The sequence below is a fragment of the Acomys russatus genome, chromosome 5, assembly GCF_903995435.1.
Source record: "Acomys russatus chromosome 5, mAcoRus1.1, whole genome shotgun sequence".
Lineage (NCBI taxonomy): Eukaryota > Metazoa > Chordata > Mammalia > Rodentia > Muridae > Acomys > Acomys russatus.
Genome location: NC_067141.1, coordinates 42933191 through 42957518, shown reverse-complemented (window position 1 = coordinate 42957518; position 24328 = coordinate 42933191). Strand labels below are relative to the sequence as shown.

The following is a 24328-nucleotide window of genomic DNA, read 5'->3' as shown; positions in this document are numbered from 1 at the left end:
CCAAACGCTCTTGCTCTGTGTGTGGTGCCGTGAGTGGTGCCCTGAGTATAACAAGATGGCGTTATCTGAAAGGATGGGGAAATTCAAACAAATTGGTGAAGCTAAAACTGTTTGCTCACTTTTGGATCTTTAAAACACTACCCTCCTCTTCCTCCCCCTCCTCCTCCTCAGCATGTGTCTTATACATTCTGCCCTCACATCTCTGCCATGGGTTCTCAGGGAAACGTGTATACTGTAAAAATAAGCAGATTATAATGTGGTGCCAAACAGGATGTCGGCTTCTACCCTCAAATCATGTATTTACCATCTTCACCCTCGGTATTAGAAAATAAAAGTGCCGTTTATGTTCAGATAGTACGATTCATACAAAGCAAGGTTTAAAAGGTCCGGGCTTACCACGACCTCTCAAAGGTCTGTCTTGATTTAGTGTAAATTCGGACTCTGCTTATCCATTGACTATAAGTAACTTTTTTGTTGTTGTTGTTTTGTTTTCAAGTCTTTAGATGACAGATCATGCTGGAGTAGGTGTGCTCTTGCTTGCATAAAAGACAGCTGTGCTATGGAGGGGTTTTTTTTTTTTTTTAAATCTCAAAAGTTAACATGATTCAAGAGAGTGGTTCTGCTAAACAAACTGAAGCACACTGGTCATTACATTAAAAGAGAAGAAAACAATTCTGAGAGTCAGCAAGCATCAAGGATCCAGAGTCACTGTGGGAGGCCAGGGGTCAACTCACCCAGTCAGACATATGTACACCACTGCGAATCTTCAAACTCCTACCCCGAGTCTTGGCCTTGCCCCCATCCCCCCCACCCCCCAAAACAAAGGAGAAAATACCAAAAGCATTTGCCTGCCCTCCAACAGTCAGAGACGGCTCCGAGTTGCCTTGCAAGGGACCCAAATGTTGACTTTGATCTTAGGCTACCATGTGCTTTTTGGAAACAGTGCAGGGAGAGTTGAGTATCAGAATATTGACCCAAGAGCAGTGACCTCCTGTGGCCAGCGTGCCTCTGCTGGGGCTTGTTTCCATGTGTCCGTCTGTTTCCTGGGAGCTCTGTCCTTCCAGTGACCATCTCTGCCTGGTTGCCAAGGGGAGCACCTCACAAGGGGCTGGCAAGAGCCTTTTTTGATCGCTTGATCATGCTGGGGTGGAACTCGGTGTGACGCCGGGCATGCTTGGTGAGATGGTCACTCCTCATGAATCTCTTCTCACACAGCGGGCAACGAAACTGCTTTTCGCCGGTGTGGGTCCGGTAGTGGCGGGTCAGCTCATCCGAGCGCGAGAACTTTTTAAGGCAGTCTGGCCACGTGCAGGGAAAGGGCCGTTCACCTAAGAGAAGGGAATCAAGATAGGACACTGTTGAAGAAGTGTGTCAAAAGCACTCTGAAGGCCATCTATGAGTGACAATCTCTATGACACAAAGGATAGACCCTCCATCATGAGTTTTATGGGCTCTGTTGTCTTTCTCAGCTCCCCCAACTCTCAGTTGAAGTCCTAACACACACACACACACACACACACACACACACACACACACACACACACACACACATCTTGGAATGTGGCTGTATAGCTGTTCCCTTATGCATGGGGCCCATATCTGGATTCAACCAATCGTGGATGGAAAAATATTTCAAAAGGAAAAACTGTCATGTACTGACTTTTTTACTGTCATTTTCTTTATGATGGTGTGCACAATATTTACACTGTATTTGATACTGTAATGCAGATACATTCTTTCTATGCAAATACTTGAACTTTTAGAAATTAAGATTATAAGTGTGTGTGTACATGGGCATGTGTTTTGACACTCATATGGAGGTCAGAGGACAAGGTTGTGGAGTCAGGGCTCTGAGAGTGAAGTCAGATCATCAGACTTGCATGGCAATTGCTACCTGCTCAGCCATCGCACCAGACTAAAGGCTCACATTTTTTTGTTTAGGACTTTGCACTTGAGAATCTGGCATAGACAGGGCTTGGGGGATTAAATGAGGCCACTGAGTAGGGGTGGAGCTTCATCCCATGGACTGGGTGTCCTTGTACGAGGGGAACAGAGCAGGGACATGAGAGCACAGTGAGAAAGCGACCATCCTGAGAGACCTCAGTGAGCATCCAGACTCCCAAACCTACTGTCGACTCAGCTAGAGGATGTCTGTGGTTCCTTGTGACAGCTCTGACAAACTAAGCAATGGGGAAATCGCTGAGAATCTTCTAAGCAGTGTACACAATGATTACTCAGAAGTTTTTTTTTTTTTTTCTTCTTCTTCTTCTTCTAATTTTATCCTATACAATTGTTGGTTTCATGAGATCTTCAGACTGTGCCAAAGGCCAAGCCCTTTGCTGCATTTCCTGACATTGTAGAGATGAAAGTAGAGACCTGAGAAGCCACCGTCCCTCCCACAACAGGCATTTCCCTTAGACCTCCCCAGGACTGTAGCCACCTGGCATCTACCAGTAAGTCTGTCGACAAGAAGCCACTACCTGGGAAGGCAGCCTGGCAGTGCTTAAGGATAAGCTGCACAGACGCTCCTGTTGCTGTGAACTGTGCCCTCCTGAAAAGCCATCTTCTAAGATGTCATACCTCAGCACCCAGCTATCCCTACTTACACTAGCCATCTCTTCCTCAGATGACACGACCCCAAAAGCTCCGTCTTCCTCCCAGTAACTCAGGTGCAGGCAGAGAGTAGGGCTACCTCACTGTTCCACTGGCTACTCACAGACTCCCGAGTCCTACATGGTGGCCATCGTGCAGATGGAAGGTTAGGCTACATGCTGTACATACTGGGGAACCTACAACTGAAAAGCAGAGCCAGCTAGGCAGTGGTGGTGCACGCCTTTAGTCCCAGAATTCAGAAGGCAGGGGCAAAAGGATGTCTGTGAGTTCAAGGCCAGCCTGGTCTACAAAAGCGATTCCAGGACAGCCAGGGCTACACAGAGAAACCCTGGGAGTTAGGGGGGAGCAGAGCCATGAGCTCACTGCCTGCCTAATGTCACGCCCTGGGCTCCTGGCTGCTCAGCTGTCTTGCCTCTAGTGGGTCACGAGGACTTGGCACTCTTCCCATATCTGGTTAAGACAAGGCCCAAGGTTGATTTTGCAGGTACCTGCCATTACCCTGCTCTGAGACCACCTGCCTGCCCTTCACGCTATTCCAAACACAGCCCAAACCAGCTGCTTTGTGCACACAGAACACAGGTTCCTGTTTGCACAGAACTCTCCAGACATGCCTCTGGTGAGTGTGAGAAGCCATCTTTTTTTTTTTTTTTCACTGCTGTCCCAGGCTTGCTGGAAGCCAGGAAGACACTGCGGAGGCTGGGAGCTGTCCAGCAGGATGCATCTGAGTCATCAGAAAGTCACTCTCTCCCTTCCTCACCTGCACCAAGGAGATGCCCAGATAATGGAACCAAGCTAGGCAACTGTCCAGCCCTTGCAGGAATCTAGACCTGTGAGCTTATATACTGTGCTCCACACAGCCCAGGTCTACTCATCCTTGTGGGAAACTCAACTGGGCAAGGCAAGGCTTTGTGCAAGCTAAATCCTTATAGCGAGAATGTTGAATCAGGATGAGAGTAGAGAACCAGGAGCTATAGATACTGCACCGAGTTCCCAAGGCAGGCCAAGAAGAAAAGGTGGCCAGAAAGCTTGCAAAGATAGGGGCCTGAAAAGTATGCCTCCTGCTGAACAAAAAGCATCACACCCACTTCAGGAAACCTTTGAGCACCAGTTGAAATCCAGATTGTAACAACTCTCTATGATTGAGCTTATGACATGGAAAATATTCTGTCACTTTGGCATTACTTATTATGTGCAGCATTTGGCGAATGTTCAGTATCGATGGGCGATAGGCTCTAAGACCCCTACCCTCACATGGATACCATAATCTAAAGATTTGCAAGTCTCTTGTATAATATTGTGTATCTTATGTTCCCATGTTTCATAAGCACATCTTATATACTCTAAGTGATCCCTAGGCTACTTATTTAAATAGCTATTATATTTCATTATTTAGGGCCTAACGACAAGGAAAAAAGTCAATATATGTTTAGTAGAAACACATTTCTCCTGAATGTTTTTTATCTACACTTGATTGAATCAACTGATGTGGAACCCACAGACACAGGGCCAGGTGTGTAGGAGTGTGTGTGCGTGCGTGCATGTGGGAGTGTGTCTTTAGACCACTAATACTGACCAAAACCTTCTCAGAAGTTAGGTCACTGGAGCAGACTTCAAAACTATTCTAGAATTAGAACACAGCTGCCCTTTCTAACCCCCCAAAAAGCAAATATAGGGAAATACTTTTCGAAACAGTGGTATATTAACAACAGTGAGAAAATAAAAATCAAGCTGGGCCTGGGACCCCCCAGCACCCAGGAGGCTGATGCAGAATCATGAGTTCATGGCAACATGGGCTACATAGTGTTAATCTTGCCTTTAAAAACTATATATACATATTCTATGTAATGCATATTATAGATAATGGGAAATATGACCGAATCCATAGAATAAGCTGCAAGCAAGAGACAAAGCTCTGGCTTTTACCTTGCAACCTCTACCTAGAGGTCTTTGGTGCTCAGGAAAATGGTGCGAAGGCCTAAAATAAAGTCATCCCAGTGCTAAGTGGCTTTCTTGGCAGTGTGCCTTATGGTGTAGCTTCCTCACTGGCACCTGTAGTTATGTAAGTCAGCTGAGTCAGGAAAGGGAGGAGTTAATCCTGAGATCTGGGTCTGCATCCTGGGGAAAAATGGACCCGAGGGCCACTCTGTTGGCAGAGCTGCCAAGGAGAAAGGGACTTCTCTTATTTAGAAGATGGCCTCACAGAAATGTCGCGGAAGCCGAGTCAGCTGTCGGGCATGGGAACAGTCTTCATGCTTGCATTGACATAGAGAGAACTTCAAGGGGATTTAGGGTTCATTTTCACAGACTCCCTTCCAATCTAATTTATGGCTAGTCACCATTTGTGATTGTTCCCATTGCTCCTAATACAAGGCTGTCACTGGGGAGCTTTCTCATTCCTGGATGTTTCAGAGAGAAGAGAGAGGCCAGCCTGGAGTGCAGAGCAAGCTCAGAACCAGGAAGAGTCTTTGTTGGACTCATTTAACATGTAGACCAGAGCGGACAGTCCATAAGCAGTTAACAAGCAAGCTGCTGTTGTAAACAGCAGGATTAATCTACTGGAGGGAGTACTATGGAAAAACAGGCAGAGGGAATTGGAGAGGTGGTTCAGGGGTTTAGGGCACTGACTGTCTTCCAGAGGCCCTAAAACCAATTCCCAGCAACCACATGGTGGCTCACAACCACCTGCAATGAGATCTGGTGCCCTCTTGTACATGCAGACAGACCACTGTATATGTAATAATAAATGAATCTTTAAAAAAAAAAATCAGGCAGGGCTTAGCAACTTATAGCCCACAAGCCAAAACTGGCATGCCAGAAGCCAGAGAAAGACCGGGCGGTGGTGACGCACGCCTTTAATCCCAGCACTTGGGGGGCAGAGGCAAGCAGATCGCTGTGAGTTAGAGGCCAGCCTGGTCTACAAAGCAAGTCCAGGACAGACAAGACTATACAGAGAAACCCTGTCTCAAAAAACAAACAAACAAAAAACCAAGGGAAAGGCACCTCATGGCAGACAAAGTGGGATGAAATGGTGACCAGTTCTGGGCTCTGATGGAGTCCACAGTCCCCGGAAGGGTGTTATCCTCCTGAAAGCCCTGCAATCTCAGCCAGTGGTGTACATGCAGGCCTGACTTTGCATGGGAACGCCTGGGAGAATGTGCACACAACCTATTATGGGAGATACATAATGATATGAGAATGGCAAACACAAGATGTTAGGGACACAAGATTCCAACCTAAGAAAGCGTAAGACAGAAGGCAAGCATGGTGGGCACACCTGCAACCCTGACTCTCGGGGAGGCAGAGGCAGGAGGTTTGCCACAAGTATGAGATCAGCCCGTTGTTACACAGCAAAACCCCACCTCAAAGAAAACAAGACAAAACAGAGAAGGAAGGGGAGAACGGAAACTCAGTATGCAGAGAGGCTGAAGGGAACAGAGACCTTGTTGAGAGAAGGAAAGACAGATGAGGGAACTGTGACCTGTCGTGTCAAAGTTCCACTCTGTGACGAGAAACTAAGTCAGGCTCACTCTTTGAGCACAGTGCTGAGGTCAAAGGGCAGTGGCCAGCCTTCTCCATGGCGCTCATAGCAAGGCAAGCATCATCAGAGGATCGTTAAGCCTGTCTGCAGTGTTGATGAGAGGTAGCATTCTCATGGGGGAAAAGCAGGCTCATGCTAGAGGTTTGTTTCTGGCCTTCTCAGGAAAACACACCCAGAGGCAACAGCACACTAAACTCTGCCTTTCTGGAGCAGAGCTGCTAACAGCCCGAGTTTCTGAATTCTTATTATCTACATCACACTCCCGCCCCTAGCAGCACAAGCTAAGCACCTCTTTCTGACAGACTCTTCAGAGTATAAAATAAACTTGACCAAAAAAAGCTACTGAACTTGACACAGCCTGAGTAACAGACAACCAGACCTCCAGAATGCTCCCAGGCCCACCGTGGCAGGAGACGGGCAGAGCTGGCCTTCCAGCTATGGTCACAAAGGGTCCACGTTGCTTTGTGAGAAGGAATTTCCTGGCCACTGCAATTAGTCAGTCCTGATGGACTGGACCCTCAAATGCCTCTCAGAGCTCTTGTGTTGAAGGCGTGGTCCCCGGCTGATGATGCTATTGACAAGTGATGGGCTGGCTGGGAAGTGGAGCCTCGTGGGAAAGGTAGGTCCTTGAAGGGCACATGGAACGCTGGCCTCTCTTCTCTTCCAGTCACTCAGCTACCATTATCCCACACTTCCACCATGATGCACTGCCCCCAAAGGTTCAAAGCAACAAACCCAGACAAACAAACAACCATGGGCTGAAACCGCTCTAAAATGATAAACCAAGACCAACTTCCTCCTGAAATGGACATATCTCGGGTATTTTGTCATGGCGACGGAAAGCTAACTGACATGGTGGATGGCAAATACAGCTCATTCTTATTGGGAAAGCCCTGCTCTGCATGAGAAGAGGGCAGAGCACTTTGGCAGGTACCCAGCCTGCCCATCAGACCTTCCTGCAGGTCTCCTGGGTTCTCTGAGTCAAGGTCTGAACCCAGAGTCAGAGAAGCCTTTGCCTCCTTCACTGCTTCCTTCTCCCTGGTCTTTCCCCTTCCTAAGTCAGAGAGGGCTCAAAGGAGATGCAGTCCTGCCTCATCAAGGTTGCAAATGCAAAACCAAATGCTCAGGTCTGACGCACCAGCACGGGTCTTTAATCCCAGCACTTGGGAGACAGAGGCCAGCCTATCTCTGTGAGTTCGGGGCCAGCCTGGTCTATAGAGAAACCCTGTCTCTAAAAACAAAACAAACAAAAGAGTCTATGGAAAAAGGATAGCTTGGTATTGGAAAATGCTTTTACTTGTGCGCTTACAGAAGTATACCTCGATAGATGCAAAACACTTCATAAAACTCAATATTCATCCCTAATAAAAAGCTTTCAGGAAAACAGAAAGAGGATCAATCAGCAAATTTAAAGAACACAAATCTGAAACCTTCCTCCAGCAAGGTCAGTAGTAAAATCAAAGTCAAAGCCTTCAGCAGAACCTCCTGGTCATTACATTGGGTCTCTCTGCTCAGGTAAGTAGGGTAGATACAGTTAAGATGAAGAAACCAGAGTAAAAGAGGTCTATGATATGCAATGGATACACTTTTTTGATTGAAAAGTCAAGATAAGTTGTGGGGGATGGGCTGGGGGTGAGAGGATGGGGTGGGGGGATGGAGTGGCAGGATGGGGTAGGGGGATGGGGTGGGGGTGAGGGGTGGAATTTCCATTTAATTACAAGAGCAGGAGCCAGTGTGTTACCATCTGATCCAGATCAGTCAAGACAGACCTAAAAATGAAGGCTCAGGACCATCACAATGAAACCAGAACCAAAGAAAACACATAATGGAATAGTTCTGTCATTGGAGGGTAAAGCTCAGTGTGGGGATTATGACAGTTTGCATAAACTCATCCACGACATTCACACACACTGGAGAGGCTTTTTTTTTTTTAACCTGACAAAGTTCTGAAGTTCATTTGGTAGAATAAATATGCCTGCTTGCCAGGAAAACTCTGCAGAATAAGTACTTAAGAGACTATTAAATGTATTATTAAAGCTATAATAATTAAGATTGTGAGACACCAGCTCAGCAACAGAGAACTGAAAACAAACCCAAGAAACTATTAAGATTGAGTATATGGAAAACCTAAGACTGTAGGGATTTTGAAATGGAGTATTGCAAATCAGTGACTCTATATATTTTTTTCATAATACCAAGAACATCAGACAAAAAGTTGAATTTGCAATCCTATCTTACATTTTTTACTTAAATGAATTCTAAGTGGGCTAGAAAGGTAGAAACTAAGGAACATACAGATAAATGTTTTTGAATCATGGTGGAATATTGAAAGAAAAATAAGGATTTTTTTTTTCTTAGTTTTTGTTTTTGAGTCTCTCTGAGTAGTCTAATCTGACCTCAAATTCACCATCCTTCTGCTTCAGATTCTACATGACAATATATATGTATGAAACTTTATACACATTATAAAACTTTATGAAACTTAAGAACTTGAGCAGCAAATTCATGAAATTATAGCATATAGTAAAGATTGAAATCTACAATACAATGAATGACACTTGCAAATCAAGTAGCAGAGGGCTGGCAGGTTGTCTCAGTCAGTAAAGGTGCTTGTTATGCAAGACTAGTCACCTGAGTTTGATCTCTAGAGCTCAGTAGGAAAGATAGATGCAGCAGTGCACATCTGTGCTCCCAGCATTCCCAGGAAGATGGGCAATAAAGACAAAAGAATCACTTAGAAGCTGGAGGGCCAGGGTGCCTACAGGCCTGTAAAGGTGTGCAGCATGTAGTCTCTACCCTCAACATGTTGAAAGAAGAAAACCTACTAAAAGATGCCCTCTGATACACATATACACACACACACCACAAAATACTTACAATACATTTTTAATAAGACACTGCACAATAACCTAAGGCAACCGAGGAAAGCTGGGAGTGGGAGATGGTATTCCTCAGGGAAAAGTACATCAATTGTTTCTCCAGGGCCAAAAGGTCAGCCCTGAAATCATACATACAAATAACATTATACACACAGGTTATATTTAGAAATATACATGCATATACACATATTTACACAAAGATACACACACACACACACACATACAGAATTAGTGGAAATAGAAACCACGACTTTGAAGGAGAGTGGGGAGGGATATATGGGAGAGCTTGAAGGGGGGGGGGAAGGGAGAAATGATTAATTACATTAAATATCAAAAATGAAATAAAAATATAATAATAGTCTATAGCTGGACATATAGATCAGTGACAGAGCACTTGCCTAGCATGTGCAAGGCCCTAGGTTTGATGAGCAGCATGCGCGCGCGCGCGCGCACACACACACACACACACACACCTTTGTGATAGGTTGATACTTTGAGCAATACTGTATTTAATAAAGTGCTTGCTATGTAAACATGAAGACTCAAGACTCTGGCACACAGGCTTAAAACAAAACAAAAACCTGGGGGTAGAGCAGTATGCGCAAGTAATCCCAGCCCTGGATAGGAGGCCATAGACGGCCTGGAGCTTCTTAGCTGGAGAGTTAGCTGAGCTGGTGAGCCCCAGGTTCAGTAAGACAAAGGCAGAGCTCTGTAAGTTCAAGGCCAGTCTGGTGTACATAGTGAGTTACAGGACAGCCAAGGATGTGTAGAGAGGCCCCACTTCTAAATAATAAATAAATAAATAAATAAATAAAGGATGAGTGGATGGAGAGAGGGAGGGGAGACTGCAGTGGGGTGTGCTGTGTGAGAGAGGAATCCATTTTAAGCACAGTAATAATGTGGAGAGACCAAAAGGCCACTTCTGACCTTCACTCTTAGCCAAAGATTATACACAGAAACCAAGTCTGAAAAAAAAACAAAACCAGGAAGGGGAAAAAAAAAGAAAGAGAGGAGGAATGCTGTGGGCGTGGCTCCTGTGGTAGAGTACCTGCTTGCCCTAGCATGCAGGAAGCCTAGGGTTTGACCTCCAGACCCACACAAACCAGGCGTGGTGGCACACGCTTGTCCTTGAAGCACTTGGGAGATACAGGCAGGAGGGTCAGAAGTCCAAGCTCATCTTTATAGTTAGCTTAGAGAGCTTGGGGTCAGCATCAGCAGAAAAGGAGCAGGCTCCTCCATTCTCCAGGGCTCGCATAGATAGACACACATCTACTATTGAAATGAGATTGAGTGTGGTGACAATTACCCTCGCCCCTACCATTTAGCAGGTGACAGCAGAAGACTTACAAATCCAAAGCCAGTCTGGGTTACACGGTAAGTTCAAGGCCAAACTGAGTTATGCAAAGACATTGTTTCAAACACTAATATGTTTTTTTTTAATGTGACTATATAAACTTATTTCAAACAATGATGTATTAGAGCTTAAGTTATTCCGCAGACTTTCAAGGAGTATCCCAAGGCTGCTTGCAATGGCATGCAAGCCTATAAATCAGCATTTGACTAGCTGAGACTAGAGTACAGAGTTTGCGGCTAGTCTAAGCTCCACAGTGAGACTCTCGTCTTTAAAAGAAAGAAAGAAAGAAAGAAAGAAAGAAAGAAAGAAAGAAAGAAAGAAAAGGAAAAAAAGCAAAGAACATAGCTAGGTGGATCTTGAAGTGTAAGGTCAGTCAGTCTATACAGTGAACTCCAGGACAGCCAGGGCTATGTGATAAGCCCCTGTCCTAAAACAAAACAAAACAAAACAAAACAAAACAAAACAAAACAAAACACTCCACCCAAAATGAGCAAACCAATGCGTTCTGTGGGAGCAGAGATGTGTATTTGCAATGGAGAAATTAGTGGGTCCTCTAGGTGTCTAAGACACAAGAAAGAGGAAGTCACTGTTTCCTACTCAAGCTCATTAGAAAGTGAAAACCTTTCAGGAGATACATCTGTCTTCTCACTCTTCCCACGCCTCCTCTCTCCTCCTTTTTCCATTTATGACCTAGAAACGGGCCGGAAACAAGAAAAGAGAAAAGGCACCCCTCTTGCTGAGTGCTGTGTTCTGCCCCGGGTAGGCAGGGCTGTTCCAGCTACCGCCACCCCGCTAGGCAGAGGGCCAGTCTGAGAATTGGGCCTCAACCGTGGTGCGTGGTGCTCGATGCGGCTGCGTCCCACAGAGACCTGCCCACCGCCACCTTCCCTCCACCCATGGTGGCTCCTCAGGGAGCAAAAGAAGCACAACTGCCTCCATTCTCCGGGGCTCTCACGGAGTTTATGAGCTTCCCAGACACACTCTCGCCTTGAACACTGGACTCAAATATCAAGATGCGATAAGCCTCCTGCTCACCGGAAGTACCGCCACACCCAAAAGATGTTCAGAATGAGCGAGGAGGATGCCTGGTAGCCTCTGAAGGAACAACCCTGTCCCCTCACAGCCACCCACCTGCTCCACCTTGCTCCTCCAGCTTTTGTGGTTTCGCTCCTTTTATGTTTGGTTAGTTGCTGTGACGTGAGATGTTACTGCTGGGTCCCTGTGGGTGTCTGTGGGAAGGAAAGCAGCGTGCACCGCAGTGAAGGCTCTTAAAAGGAAGTGGGTGTGTCGCAAGGCATACTTCATGGTATTTGTGGTGTAAACCTGCCTGCTACTGCTTGCACGGCACCACACACTCAATAGGTCTGTGAGAAACACACAGGCCTGGTGAAAGATGGCTGACGAGATCCTTGAACCTTCAGGTCTCAGCACAGTAGGAACGGAGTCTAATGGCCTCATCTCAGAAATTCTAAAACCAATGCACAGCAAAATATGAACCCCAAACAGATTTTTTATTTTAAACATAAGAAAGGGCTGCCTCTTGGTAGACGACATTGTCTCAGTCACAGAATTTAGAGCTAGAAGCCTTATTAACTAGCATGGAGCTTCCAACTGGTCAGGGTTCAGAAGCAGCCAGCTGAAGAGGCAGATGGCTTGTCCAAGAACACGCATGTGAGCGCATAACCAGCTTAAAGCCCAGTTCAAAGCCTTGCTTTTGCTTGAGTTTTATTCACAAACCCGGCTCAATGGCGCTCTCCTGTAATCCCAGCACCTGGGAGGCAGGAGCAGGCCTGCGAGTTCAAGGCCAGCCTGGTCTACAAGGTGAGTCCAGGGCAACCAAGGCTACACAGAGAAACCGTGTCTTGAGACGGGGGGGGGGGGGGGGGGGGGGGGGGGGGGGGGGGGGAAGACCCAAAAGGGGGAAAAAAAAAAAGCTTCGTGCACACAAAGATATGAGATGTGAGAAACAAAGAGCCGTGGTTAGAACTGAAAGCAGGGAGAACCTTGGTGGTGGCGGTGGGGTAGGGGGTGGGGGAATGGGAGGTTGCTGTGTTCCTGGTCCTCTCCATATGCATTGCCTGGGGGGGGGGGAGAGTGGAGTGCATTCATTGTTAAAGCACTTAAGTGGCCACCCACACACCCACAGCTTTCAGTTTCTAAGTAACTTTTTTTTTTTTTTAATGTAGTGTACCAAGCTAGGAGCTGTACCACACATCTTAAATTCCCAACACTTGGGAGGCTGAGGCAGGAGGAGGACGGGGTTCAAGGTTATCCTTGGAATCCTAATACACTTAAGACTCTCCTGGGCTGTATAAAGGCTTGTCACAATAACCAAAACGCTATGTGCCATAAGCTAGATTTGCCAGCACTTCCAAGACCTTGGAATATACGTGCCCCCTAACCTCTGATGGCTCTGCTTGGTCATCTTTGTTAAAGTGCAGAACCAACAGTCCTCCGTAGAGACTGTCCTTGGAGTTTGGATCTTTTCCTGGGCACAATGCCAGCCACTATCTGGGATGAAGCCCTGTGGTCCACAGTGGGCCAGGCTGCTGAGTTATGAGGCTTACATGGGCCTTTTCTACCAGCTATGTTCTTTTCTTTTTAAAGATTTATTTGCTTATTATATATAGTGTTTTGTCTGCATATACAACCTGCAGGCCAGAAGAGGGCACCAGATATCATTATAGATGGTTGTGAGTCACCATGTGGTTGCTGGGAATTGAACTCAGGACCTTTGAAAGAGCAGCCAGTGCTCTTAACCAATGAGCCATCTCTCCAGCCCCACCCCCCACCCCACCCACACTTATGCTATTTTCAGTCTACAAGGGGCTCGTGAGATCTGAACAAGGTTCACAGAACAGTATCAGGCGGGTGTTAGAGGGTCTCTAGGGAGCGCCAGAGCTCTTTGTTTCCTTTAAAGACAGCCAAGGAAATGCTCAGGAAAGGCTGCCAGGCTAGGTAGGCCCCACTCAAACGGCGCCTGAGGGGCTGGACTGCTGTGGCCAAGTGGGTCATGCCTCTACGCAGCCCTGGGTTTCCTCTCTCCCAAATGCAGAGAGATGGACTAAGTGCCACTGGAGTAAGAAGACAGTGTCACAATGCCCAGCACCTCACTCTTCAGCACAGGGCATGCAAGTGAGTGGGTATGTGACAGCCAGTGGAGACCACCAAGCAGCAGGAAGTCTTGCTACATGGATGACCCTTATGATGCCAGAGCAACAGATGAGTTTGTTAAGTCCAAATGAGATATCACACAGGGAAAGAAAGGAAAAGGCCCCAAGTTAGGGCTGGCTGTTTTGAGCTTTACCTTAGAAAGGTAATACAATTTGATGCATTAACGAGGCATTTCTATCAGCCCACGCTTGGGAAGTTGAAGGAGAAGGATCACCTTGAGTCTGAGGCTAGTGTGGCTCTGTGTTAAGAATACTATCTTAAAAAAAAAAAAAAACAAAAACAAAAACCTCACTGATCCTAAATAGAGAGGTGACTAAGGACACCTACACTGCCAAGGAAGCTTTCCTGCACCAGCAGAAATGGGAATGGAGAAGGTGGGGTGGGGTGGGGGAGGGAAAGGCCCACTCTACCAGGTAGGTAGGTAGCTGTGACAGCTAAGGACTGAAAGTGACAGATGATGCTACACAATCACTTGTCTCCAGTTTCCCCTCTGGGGCCCTCACATTGCTGGTACCAGAGTATGTCTGTAGTGACAGTCTTACTCCACAGAGGTCCCCATGAAAGAGCTTGAACCATTCATTCCTGAAGCAAAAAGAGTCACAGATTCCCCTCCCCGCTTTAGTGTTTATCACCAGAAGCTATGAAGGGTAGGTAAGTCTGAGCTCTCCAAACAGGAAGCCGCCCCAACATCACGTCCTTGTGGGGTCTGGCCAAGTGGCTCAGGCTGGCCTTGGATGCTCTCTAAGAGTTCACTCCTCCTGCCTAACCGGTCCCAAGCGATTAGAGGCATGCACTTCACGCCTGGCTTCATTTTGCTATTGTTTTTGAAACTCTAATGCTATAAACGACAATGGAATTATGGCAGCCCAGGAATTCGAGTCACTTTGATGCGCTTCTTAAGCTCTGTTTTTCTGTTTCTTGTCTTTATTGTGGCGCTTCTGTTGAGTGCTGTGCACACTGAACGGACTTTGGACTCTCAGTAGGAACCAATCCATACATGGCTCATCTTTACATAGACGTTATTTATTAAATAGCGCCTTGGATGATACATGTTCCGGTAAATGTGACTCATTTCCTTCCTCCAAGTGCTGGAATGGACAATGTGGAGTGAAGATCATGGGAAAACCCCTGAGGATCACACCGTGGCCGATCAGCTTGTCCCACGTGAACCTTTGGTCTTGGTTTCCTGATGGGCTTCCTCAGGAGGCCCTGTGGGTATGTTAGTGCTTGTAATATATATGTTGAAATCATCTGCTCTCGGCAAAGCCCTTTCTGTCCATTCACTATCTTTTCTGCTAAGCTCCAAAGAGCAGAGAAAATAAATGCTGCTCTTTAGTGCACGCGGCTTGCAAGCCTAAGTGGACATAGGTATTTGACTAGCCTTGTCTGACCTGGATTTCCTCTATGGCTAAGATCAGTGCACCTTGCTTGCTTCATACTGGAACCAGGTCTTCCTTTGAGTCTATGTAGTTCAAGAGCCGAGACCACACCTTCAGACTTGAGAGAGGCCTGGATGCGATGGAACCCAGCCCGGCCACAGTAACTGTTTTCATAAGGGACGCAAAACTTAAGCTCAGCCACGGTTTACAGCTTGGGTCATTTGCTGGAAATCATTAGGAGTCGGAAGTCGTCTTTCTGTGGGGCTTTGCTGAATTGGCAGGAAGTGAGTCTGGTGTTGCTTGGCAGCCATTTTAGTACCATTCAGAGAGAGCCTGCTCACAAATGAAGCCAGAGCCAGCAACAGGGTGGCAAAGCTACAGAGAAAAGGGGCACTTAATGCCTACATTCAGCAACACCTGAACCTGGACATCTATTTTTAATTTTTAAAGAAAAGGTTTTGCCTAGGTTGGCCTCTAACGTGTGGCAGTTGTATCAAGTCTAAGCCTATCAAGTGTTGGGATTATAGGTGTGAGGCACCACGCCCAGCTTGGAGTGCTGTTTTCTATTAAGCCAGTCCAAGTTCTGGACTTTCTTGCTTGTAACCTATTTATGGATCCAAAAGCCAGGCCCTTTCAGGTACACTGGCCCTGGCCTATAATCTCTGCACTCTGGAAGCTGAGGCAGGAAGATCAAGAGTTTGAAGACACAGTTACAGGCATTTGGCCTGAGCTACACGGCCAGGCCCTGTCTCAAAAAAGGAAAACAAACAAAACAAAAGCTAACCGAAAACAATACTGACAAATTGGGTTCTTCATGCGGTTGGAAGTCAACAGTTCTGGGTGACATAGTCAGTCGGTTATTTCTGTTGCTGTTCCTAACCAAGGCTCAAGAAAACCACCTTCACAACAGAGCTAAGACACAGAAAAGACAGCTTAAGATGGTGGCTTTTAGGGCCAACCCCCCCCCCCCAAAAGCCTAAGAATAAACACAGAAGCTGAGTGTAGTGGCGCCGCCTTTAATCCCAGCACTCAGGGAGGCAGAGGCAGGCAGATCGCTGTGAGTTTGAGGTCAGCCTGGTCTACCAAGTTCAAGGCCGTTCTGGTCTACAAACCCAAGTTCAGGACAGCCAAGGCTACACAGAGAAATCCGGTCTGGACCCCGACCCCCACCCCCAAAATAAGCACAGGATCTCTTCTCACCCAGGAAAAGGCCACTCAACAGCCCTCATAAACAACTCCTAGACCGAGAAACACAGTAGGAATAATATTCCAGAATAACCTTGGACTAGGTTAACTAGCCAGTCTGATTGTTCCTATTAAACAAGAAAAATCAGCACATTTCTATCTCATGGGATTGACGTTTAAATGTGACCCATGGAAGCCACTTAGCTCAGGACCTGAGACATAGCATCTATTCAACAGGACAGCACTCACACAAAGTCACAATGGCCACCAGCGTTTACCACACCATTCATTTGTAACGGTTGTTCAGTATCATCTTATGATCCTGGGCCCACCTAGAATTTTAAACAAACATTCTAAGACTCTAAGGCTTCTGGGATATATGAACAATTTTTGTTTTGTTTTGTTTTGTTTTTTTTAGCTATAATAACACTCAGCTTAAGATTAACATCAAATGCCTCATCTGAACTTGGCCTCATAACTTCATGACTACATAATTATGAAATTCCACTTTACAGGTGAGAAACCTTTAGTTGAGGGAGATAAAAAGCTTTGCCTGAGTCCTTGTGATGAGAGTGGGCTTAGGAGCATGCAGAGTACACTCCAGGACCGTGCCCCCATCACGGTATCCTTGCCTCCCTGCTGAAAGTGAGAGCGCATTTGTCCCTCAGAAGGTACCACTCTCATGGGCCAGGGCCTCTTCACTAACTGCAATCTTAGCAGAGCTGGCCCCCTGGAAAGGGCAGATGGTAAGGTTCCCCGACCTTTCTCCTATTTTTTCTGAGCAATAGTGCCCTCTATATTTCTTTCCATTCTAAACTGTCTAGCCTCCAGGCTGGAGAGATGGCTCAGTGGTTAAGAGCACTGACTACTCTTGGCAGCAAGCCTCAGTTCAGTTCTTAGTATTCACATCAAATGGCATCTGTGTAACTCCCTCCCAAAGAAGTGGACACATCTGGCCTCCGTATGCACCTGCACTCATGTGCACATACCCACAGCAGACACACACCTTCACATAATTAAAAATTACAAAAAAAAAAAAAAAATGTCAGCTGGGTGTGGTGGTGCTCGCCTTTAATCCTGGCACTCAAGAGGCAGAGGCAGGCCAGTGTCTAGAGAGTCTAGGACAGCCAGGGCTTGTTACACAGAGAAACTGTTTTGAAGAGAAAAAAAAAATGTCTATCATCCCCAAGTTAGCCGCTGGGCCATTTGCCCCCACACCTACTCAGTGGCACTGTCTGCTTTTCCCAAGGACCTGGGTTCATTTCCCAGCACCCACATGGCAGCTCACAACTGTCTGTAACTCCAGTTCCAGGGAATCTGACACCTTCAGACCAATATACTTAGAATAAAATTAAATGAATTATAAAATAAATAAAGGCAGGGGCCTGAAGATATAGTGCTTTGGTCGCTTGCCTAGCATTCAGGAGGTCCGGACTCTCAGTTCTCACCACAGGCTTACCGCTGAGAAAAGAGGGAGCTTTCACTGAAAGCACACCTCACAAACATGGGTGTTTAGGCACGAGTGGAAACGAATGCCCAGGAAGAGCCCACACCCCCTCACCCTCACCCCAAAATACTTCTCCCTTCTAGCTGGGGATGGATTCTTCTCAATATTAATTCTAACCCTGGACTTGCTGGGGAGGCTGCTTGAAATCGTGACAAGACAAATAAATACTAACTCTTGGCCTTCATGCACCAAACAGGTATTAAAGTTCTAAGCCTTCCAGGAAGTGAGAGCAAGGACACTCCCTGAGCTTTGCCTGGGGCTGCTTCAGGAAGCAGAGTTGGCTGGTAACACAAGGGCAGAGGCAGGGCCACTCCACCAAGCCCCTTAACCTGACCAATTCCCCTAAGCAGCATTTTAGGCAGATTTAAAACAATAGAAAGAAAACCTTGTTAATCACAGAGTCAAAACTTCAGCGGAGGAAGAACTGAGCATTCTCAGAAGCAGGCTGGAAGCCACAGGCTTTAACATTTTCTATTGAAAACTGCAGGGACTAGAAGATTCCAGAAGCTCAGTCACATGGTAGTGAAGGCAAGAGGGTTTTTGTATCCTGGCGGTGTGCCTCCAGATCTCCCAACTCCCTCCAAATGCTTCGGCAGAACAAGCCCATCTCAGAGGGTGGGCAGATGCTCTCTTATAGACAAAATGATGGATGAGATGACCTTTCAAGGTCACGTCCAACCTCCAAGGTCTACTCTTTTTAGACCAACAACTACTGCCACCAAGTGCTCTGCGTTAGGCCTAGGCCTGTGACTAACTTCTAACAAAGAGTGAGGCGGATTGGGAGCCAGGATTTCCCAAGACCACTGCTGGGAGGATCTCTCCTTCCCTTTTTAACATCAGTGGGGTTTTTTTTTTTCCCTCTCCTTTTTTCCTCTCCTTTTTGTGTGTGTTGCATAGAAACAGAAAGTGCCTTTGTACCAATTACTAGGCATTAATTTACGCTCTTCCGTGGGCGCTGGGCTTGCTGGAAAAACACTAGGGAAGGGTGGGAGGGTGATGTGGGGGAGGTTTCTAGCTGTAAGCTTTCCCCCAATCCTGAGAATAGATAAGGCAAGAGGGAGAGAGAGAGGGGGAGAAAAAAAAAAAAAAGCCTAAGAAACACAACACAACAAGCCTGGGTAGTGGTGGTGTCTTTCCCACCCCCACCCCCCCCATACCCATGATGCTAACAGTCAGTCGGAAGGCATCAAGAAACCAAGCTGATGGGCTGGGAAGCAGGCTCCTTGTGGTTTTAGGGGCTGCTCAAAGAGCGATCGGAAATCATCTGCCCGCTTTTCCTCTCAATGAGCTTATTAGGGAAGATCGTTGTCAGCCACTTTCCCAATAAGTCCTATGATGTTTCTCCCTGGGAAGTTGACTTTGGGAGTTTCCCATCGACACTGCAGAATGACTGGCTCTTGGGCTTAAGCATCAGCAACTGAGATGGGAATGGAGCCCAAGAGTCCACCCCTCTTCCTGTAGCATGTGTCTGCAGGCGATGGGGTGCTACCATCCAGAGAGCTCCGCTTCCTCCGCTTCCTCCGGTGCCTCCCCCTCCTCCAACCGGGGGCCAGGGAAACAACCACCCCACGTGCTTTGTAATTGTACCCCATTTGCATTTCGTGCTGTGAAGCAGGGATCCTTGCCAGCTTCAGAAGCTCCCCGAGGCCACCCTGCTTTTTCATGGGGCTCAGGCAGAGAGACAGGCAACTAAGAGATGGAGGAGGACTCCTTCATGCCACTGGTCTTTCTCTTCTAGACCGGGACCGAACAAGAGCCACCAGGGTGGGTCTCCATGTCAAGGGGAGATTTCATCTAGGCCAAAGAACCCAAGGCCACCTTGTCCTCAACCTAAGAGAAGTGCAACCTTGGCTGGAATTCACAAGCAAACTTAGAAAGCCATCTTATCAATGGGAAGCCACATGAGGTTCTCTACCTGCTTCTCAACAGGGCACTTGGAAAGTGGGTCTAGACTTTCTCACTGGGGTGGGTGGGTTAACCTTATCCCCCAGGTGGAGAAAAAGTTGGTTCTTTGATAGATTAAAATAATCTTAGGCTGGGAGTGGTGGCGCACACCTTTAATCTTTGCACTCGGGAGACAGAGGCAGGCAGATTGCTCTGAGTTCGAGGCCAGCCTGGTCTATAAGATGAGTCCAGGACAGCCAAGGCTACACAGAGAAACTCTGTCTCAAACCAAAAAAAAAAAAAAAAAAAAAAAAAAAAATTAAAAAAGACAATCTTAGGTATGTATTAGGATGATTTGTGGCCTTTTAAAGGGGGCATAGTCCATAAGTAGCTCCATAATTCACTCTCTCAGTGTGAATTATACACCACAGGGTGTAGAATGGGCATCTGTAAAAATTATCATCACAAGTCTCCTTGGGGGGAATATATTAGAGAAATAGTTCCATAGGCAAGCCACCTTCTCTCCACTCAGCTGGGTTTAGTTGTAAACACATCTAGGAAGGATGCAGTTTATGAAATACTATTCCATCAGCACTGTGAGAAGCTAACTGGAAAAAATAGGGCAAAAAGTATGACTCCTTAAGGACCAGAACACAAAGTTTCTTATAAACAGGAAAAAGTGATGAAAGGACCAGGTGACAATACGGCAACCACTAAGGCCTCACAGTCTAGGGCTTGGGGTCACAGCCCAGCCCTGAAATCCAGACTCCCTGGGCTTTTGTTTGGGTGCTAAGAATTGAACCCAGGGCCCTGGGCATGCTGAGCAATCCTTTTGCCACTGAGCACTTCTAGCTCTTATAAGTGGCTTCACATCACACTTCTTTGAGACAGGGTCTCATATAACCCAGGCTGGCCTGTAGCTTGCTGTGTAGACCAGGCTGGCCTCGAACCCTTCAATCCTGAGAGATCCATTACCTGCTAGGAATAAAGGTACATGCTACCACACACATCTGGCCATATCACATTTCTAGTAACACTAGATTCTCCTTGACCAAACTGGTGACTCCAAAACTAGAGAGAACAGTGAACGAGTTCTGGGTATCTGAAGGCCAACTCTTCTACCTGAGTTAGAATTGGCCAAGACGGACATTCTGAGGGGGACCAAAGAGACTATTCCAATATTTGGAGGAAGGCTTCTGATATGGATGCTATGTCAGTCCCTTCTGTCTTACAGTATGAGGACCCAAGGATAAGTCTGGTGTACATGCCTGTAACCTCAACATTTAGGGGATAGAGTGGGGCAGGAGCACCTCAAACTCAAGTTAGCTTAGCTATCTAGCAAAGCACTACTCTCCAAAAAAACAAACAAAAAACAAAACAAAAATAAAAATAAATAAGCAAGGTCCATCCAATAAAAAGCAGTTCAAATCCATTGTCGCTAGGCAAGAATCTGGGCCCATTATTCACCAGATCTTCTGATTTTTCCAGAGAAGCTAGAAATCTGGACTTATGCCAGAATCCTGATTTTCAGATGTTGGTAACTAATGAAATTTTTATAAACTCTATGCTGTCCACAGCAAACAAATCTGCAAAGCAAATTCCGCAGCTGGAGTCCAGTTTGCAAACACCAAAGACCTGCAGGAGAGTCTCAGGAAAAGAGACAGGTAAAATTGGAGCCTAGTTTAGCCACCTCCATGGCGTCCTTAGTCCTTCGGACACCATGGAAGAAGCTGCATGAATTAAAAAAAAAAAAAAAGTTTTGAAATGATTCAACTTCTAAAGCTGCAGGCTTATGGAAGCAGAGCTGTACAAGTCTCTATAAGGAAGTGAACAAGCAGGAAGGATTCTCGAGGGAATGTGTGGCGCTGTACTGAACACGGGGGCGGGGGGGGGGGGTGTGGCATGGATTTCAGCTCTCAGGTTTTTTTCACGGGAATGCAGCCGAGCACCTTCGGGATTGAAGAACCAGCCGAAAGAAAATCAGAAAGCTTCTTGCCCCACCCAACTGTGATCTAACCTGAAGCTGTCTGAGAATCCAAGCGCCTGAAACTCAAGTTGGCTTGTGTGCCTCCTCGGCAGTACACTTTGGGCAGTAACCCTAGAGACTGGCTTTTTCCTGCCCACACTAGCAGGACTTAAGAGTCCTTCACCCCTTCCCCACCCCCCAAAAAACATAAATATGACACACCTGCAATCACCACACTACTAGAGCCAAAAAGCATTTAAAACGGGAAGGACATCTATTTCATTTCCTTCTCCACTCTGATCTGTGTGAAAGGTTCTCCTGAAACAGCTGAGCTGACATGCCTTATGGAGAATTAAAGAGCAGCACGCATGCACGCACACATGAGCAGCCATTTCTATAAATGCCCGAGAAAGGCACTCAGCCGAAATGGCCCAGAATGCTGGGTGTCTACCGCTGAGCCACAGAGGCACTGCGGGCCTCCCCATATACACCACTGGGCAGCCCTCCTGAAGGAGAAAATGCCTTTGCTCAAGGTGGCAGTGGGCATCTATATATGAGCCACCGAACCCTGGGAACATGGCTGACATGGCCAGGCCCGCCCAACAGCTGTGGTGAGTAACGCTCTGGGTTAATGTACCACTGTTCACCTCCCAGAGCCCTACAAAAAGGTCACACACACACACACACACACACACACACACACACACACACACACACACACACACACACACACCACTGAGGGTGCAGGCCTAACTGCCTTATAGATTCCAACTTTCAAAGGTGCTGTTTCATATGGCACCCTAGACGTGGATCCCTCCCCCCCACCCCCAATAGCACCTGGTTTTTCATTATCACTAGGAAATTTAGATTTATTCTGGGGCTGGCAGCCACCTCCAAGAGATTCACTTTCCAAAAGAAATAAAAAGGAGAGAGAGGTGGTTACATAGTCTTGGACAAACAAAACCGAAAATCCCAATTAGAGTATCAGTTTGAAATCAATGTTCCGGGATCTCTTCTACAAAATATCAAACCGTCACACCAAAAGCCTCTACACCTTTGCACACAATGCTTGCAACCTTTAGGCATTCTGTCTCAGAACAGAAGGGATGGGCCTGCTGCCTGACCTTATCAACAGTTAAAATGGACTCTCCCTTAGCTGGTCAGACAGCACTCTAGACCATATGTGAATGCTTTCCAACTTTTCCTTTGTTTAACTAGAACCACCACTGCCACTTGACCAAGGTCCTACTACGTCCCTAAAGCCCATTCTTTACAACCACGATAATGTGTGTGTGCTGCTTGGCCTACAGCTAGCAGAAGCGCCCCCACATTCGACCACACCTCTCTGATTAGGGTTCAGGCCTGCGACCAAATAAGTCACATGGGAACAGATCACCACTGAATCACGTTCCTTAGGAAGGCTAACTAGTCAAGAAGTTAATCCACCAACCAATTCTTCATCAGTCTCCCCTGCAGCCTGAAGCAGTTTTATTTTAAACCTCTCAGGGGACTCTTGGCCAAATTTAAAACCACCTTGGCAAGCCCTGAAAAGTAGCCGCCATCCAGCTAAATGAACCCTTAGTCATCCCTAAAAGGATTCACGCAGAGTGCGACTGTCCCGTCCTCCCCACACCCCCATGCCGAGACCCCTCCGCTGCAACCCCACCAGGGAACGGAATAAAAGCTGCGCCATCTGACTGCCCGCAGCCAGCGTCTCCCCAGGTGGGGCGGCCCCGCAGCGGCAGGGTGCGGAGTCCCGGGGGCGGGGCGGGCAAGGGAGGGGCGGGCCCGCTCCCTACCGAGCCACACAAGCCACACGCTCAGCCCTACAGTTTGGGGCTCCGGGTGCTTAAAGGTTGGGGCCAAGTAAGGAGAGAGTGCAAGAGAGTGCATCCTCTCCAAAATGTTTGTAGCCTCTAGGCCAACCAAGTACAGTGTCCTGGGCGCCCAGGAATGCTGGCCGGCCAAAGGCTAGCTAAGCCCGGAGTGGGGGAGAGGCGACGCCGCTAACCTGTATGCACTCTGTAATGGGCTTTAAGATGGGAGGATTTTCCATAGACTTTCCCACAGCCACTGTAGGGGCACTTGTGCCTCTTTTCGGAGGCGTGTTTCCCCTTCGAAGCCACTCCAGAGTGGAGGAGGGAGAGCGGGCTGGGCGCGCTGCCAGAATCCTGTCTCTCCTCCGGGCTGTGGGAAGGACTCGACCCAGATTCGGTGGTCACGTCGCTGTCGGATCCTATATCCTCATCGGGACTCTCCAGACTGTCGCTGCACACCGAGGGGGTCTGGATGGGTCGGTACTTGTTCAGGTCCAACAAGCTCTTGGCGATGGTGACCAGTGTGCAATAATCCTTCCAGGTGTCCCCCGGGTCACCGTGTTCCTTGGTCACCTCGCGCTCAGGTAGTCGCAGCCGCTCGGCGTCCGGAGCGTCCCCATGCTCTGGAACCGCGGCGCGGTTGGAGATGGAAACCAGACACTGGGCAGCCACGAAGTCCATGTAGGCGGCCGCGGACATGGTGCGGGCGACAGCAGCCCGAGCGGTGCGGCCAAACTTGACGGTGGCTGCGGAGGTTCGGCTAGCCCTGCCCTGGTCTCGGACGACGAGCACGGTGTGGCGCGGCCGAGGGGGCGGGGGCGCGGGAGCTTGCGACTCGCGGGAGCGCCGAGGCGACCTCAACCCCTCATCTTTACGTAACCGGCAGCGCCTCCGCACGCAACAGCCGCGGCCGGCTCTGCCGCTGTCGCCGCCGCCCTGCCCGGCGCTCCGCGCGATTCCCCGACGGGCGCGCCCTCCTCCTGAGGCGGCTCCTTTGGAGAGATGCCACACGTGGCGGTCGCAAGTTTATTC

The 24328-nt window shown here is 47.7% G+C and overlaps 1 protein-coding gene across 1 annotated transcript; it reads right to left on the bottom strand.

The window, feature by feature from the left end:
* Positions 1 to 528: 528 nt before the first annotated feature.
* On the bottom strand, positions 529 to 23995 carry Klf9 (KLF transcription factor 9). The gene is made up of 2 exons (XM_051146258.1): positions 23491 to 23995; positions 529 to 1328 (listed from the first exon to the last, which is right to left on the bottom strand). The coding sequence occupies exons 1-2, from the start codon at positions 23993 to 23995 to the stop codon at positions 1099 to 1101; spliced, it is 735 nt and encodes a 244-aa protein (XP_051002215.1). The 3' UTR covers positions 529 to 1098.
* Positions 23996 to 24328: the final 333 nt, after the last annotated feature.

Coding starts and splice junctions, on each gene's coding strand:
- Klf9 (XM_051146258.1), bottom strand. CDS start 23,995: ATGTCCGCGGCCGCCTACATGGACTTCGTGGCTGCCCAGTGTCTGGTT. Junction 1,329..23,490: donor CCATTACAGAGTGCATACAG/GTTAGCGGCGTC, acceptor CCCTTCTCTTAG/GTGAACGGCCCTTTCCCTGC.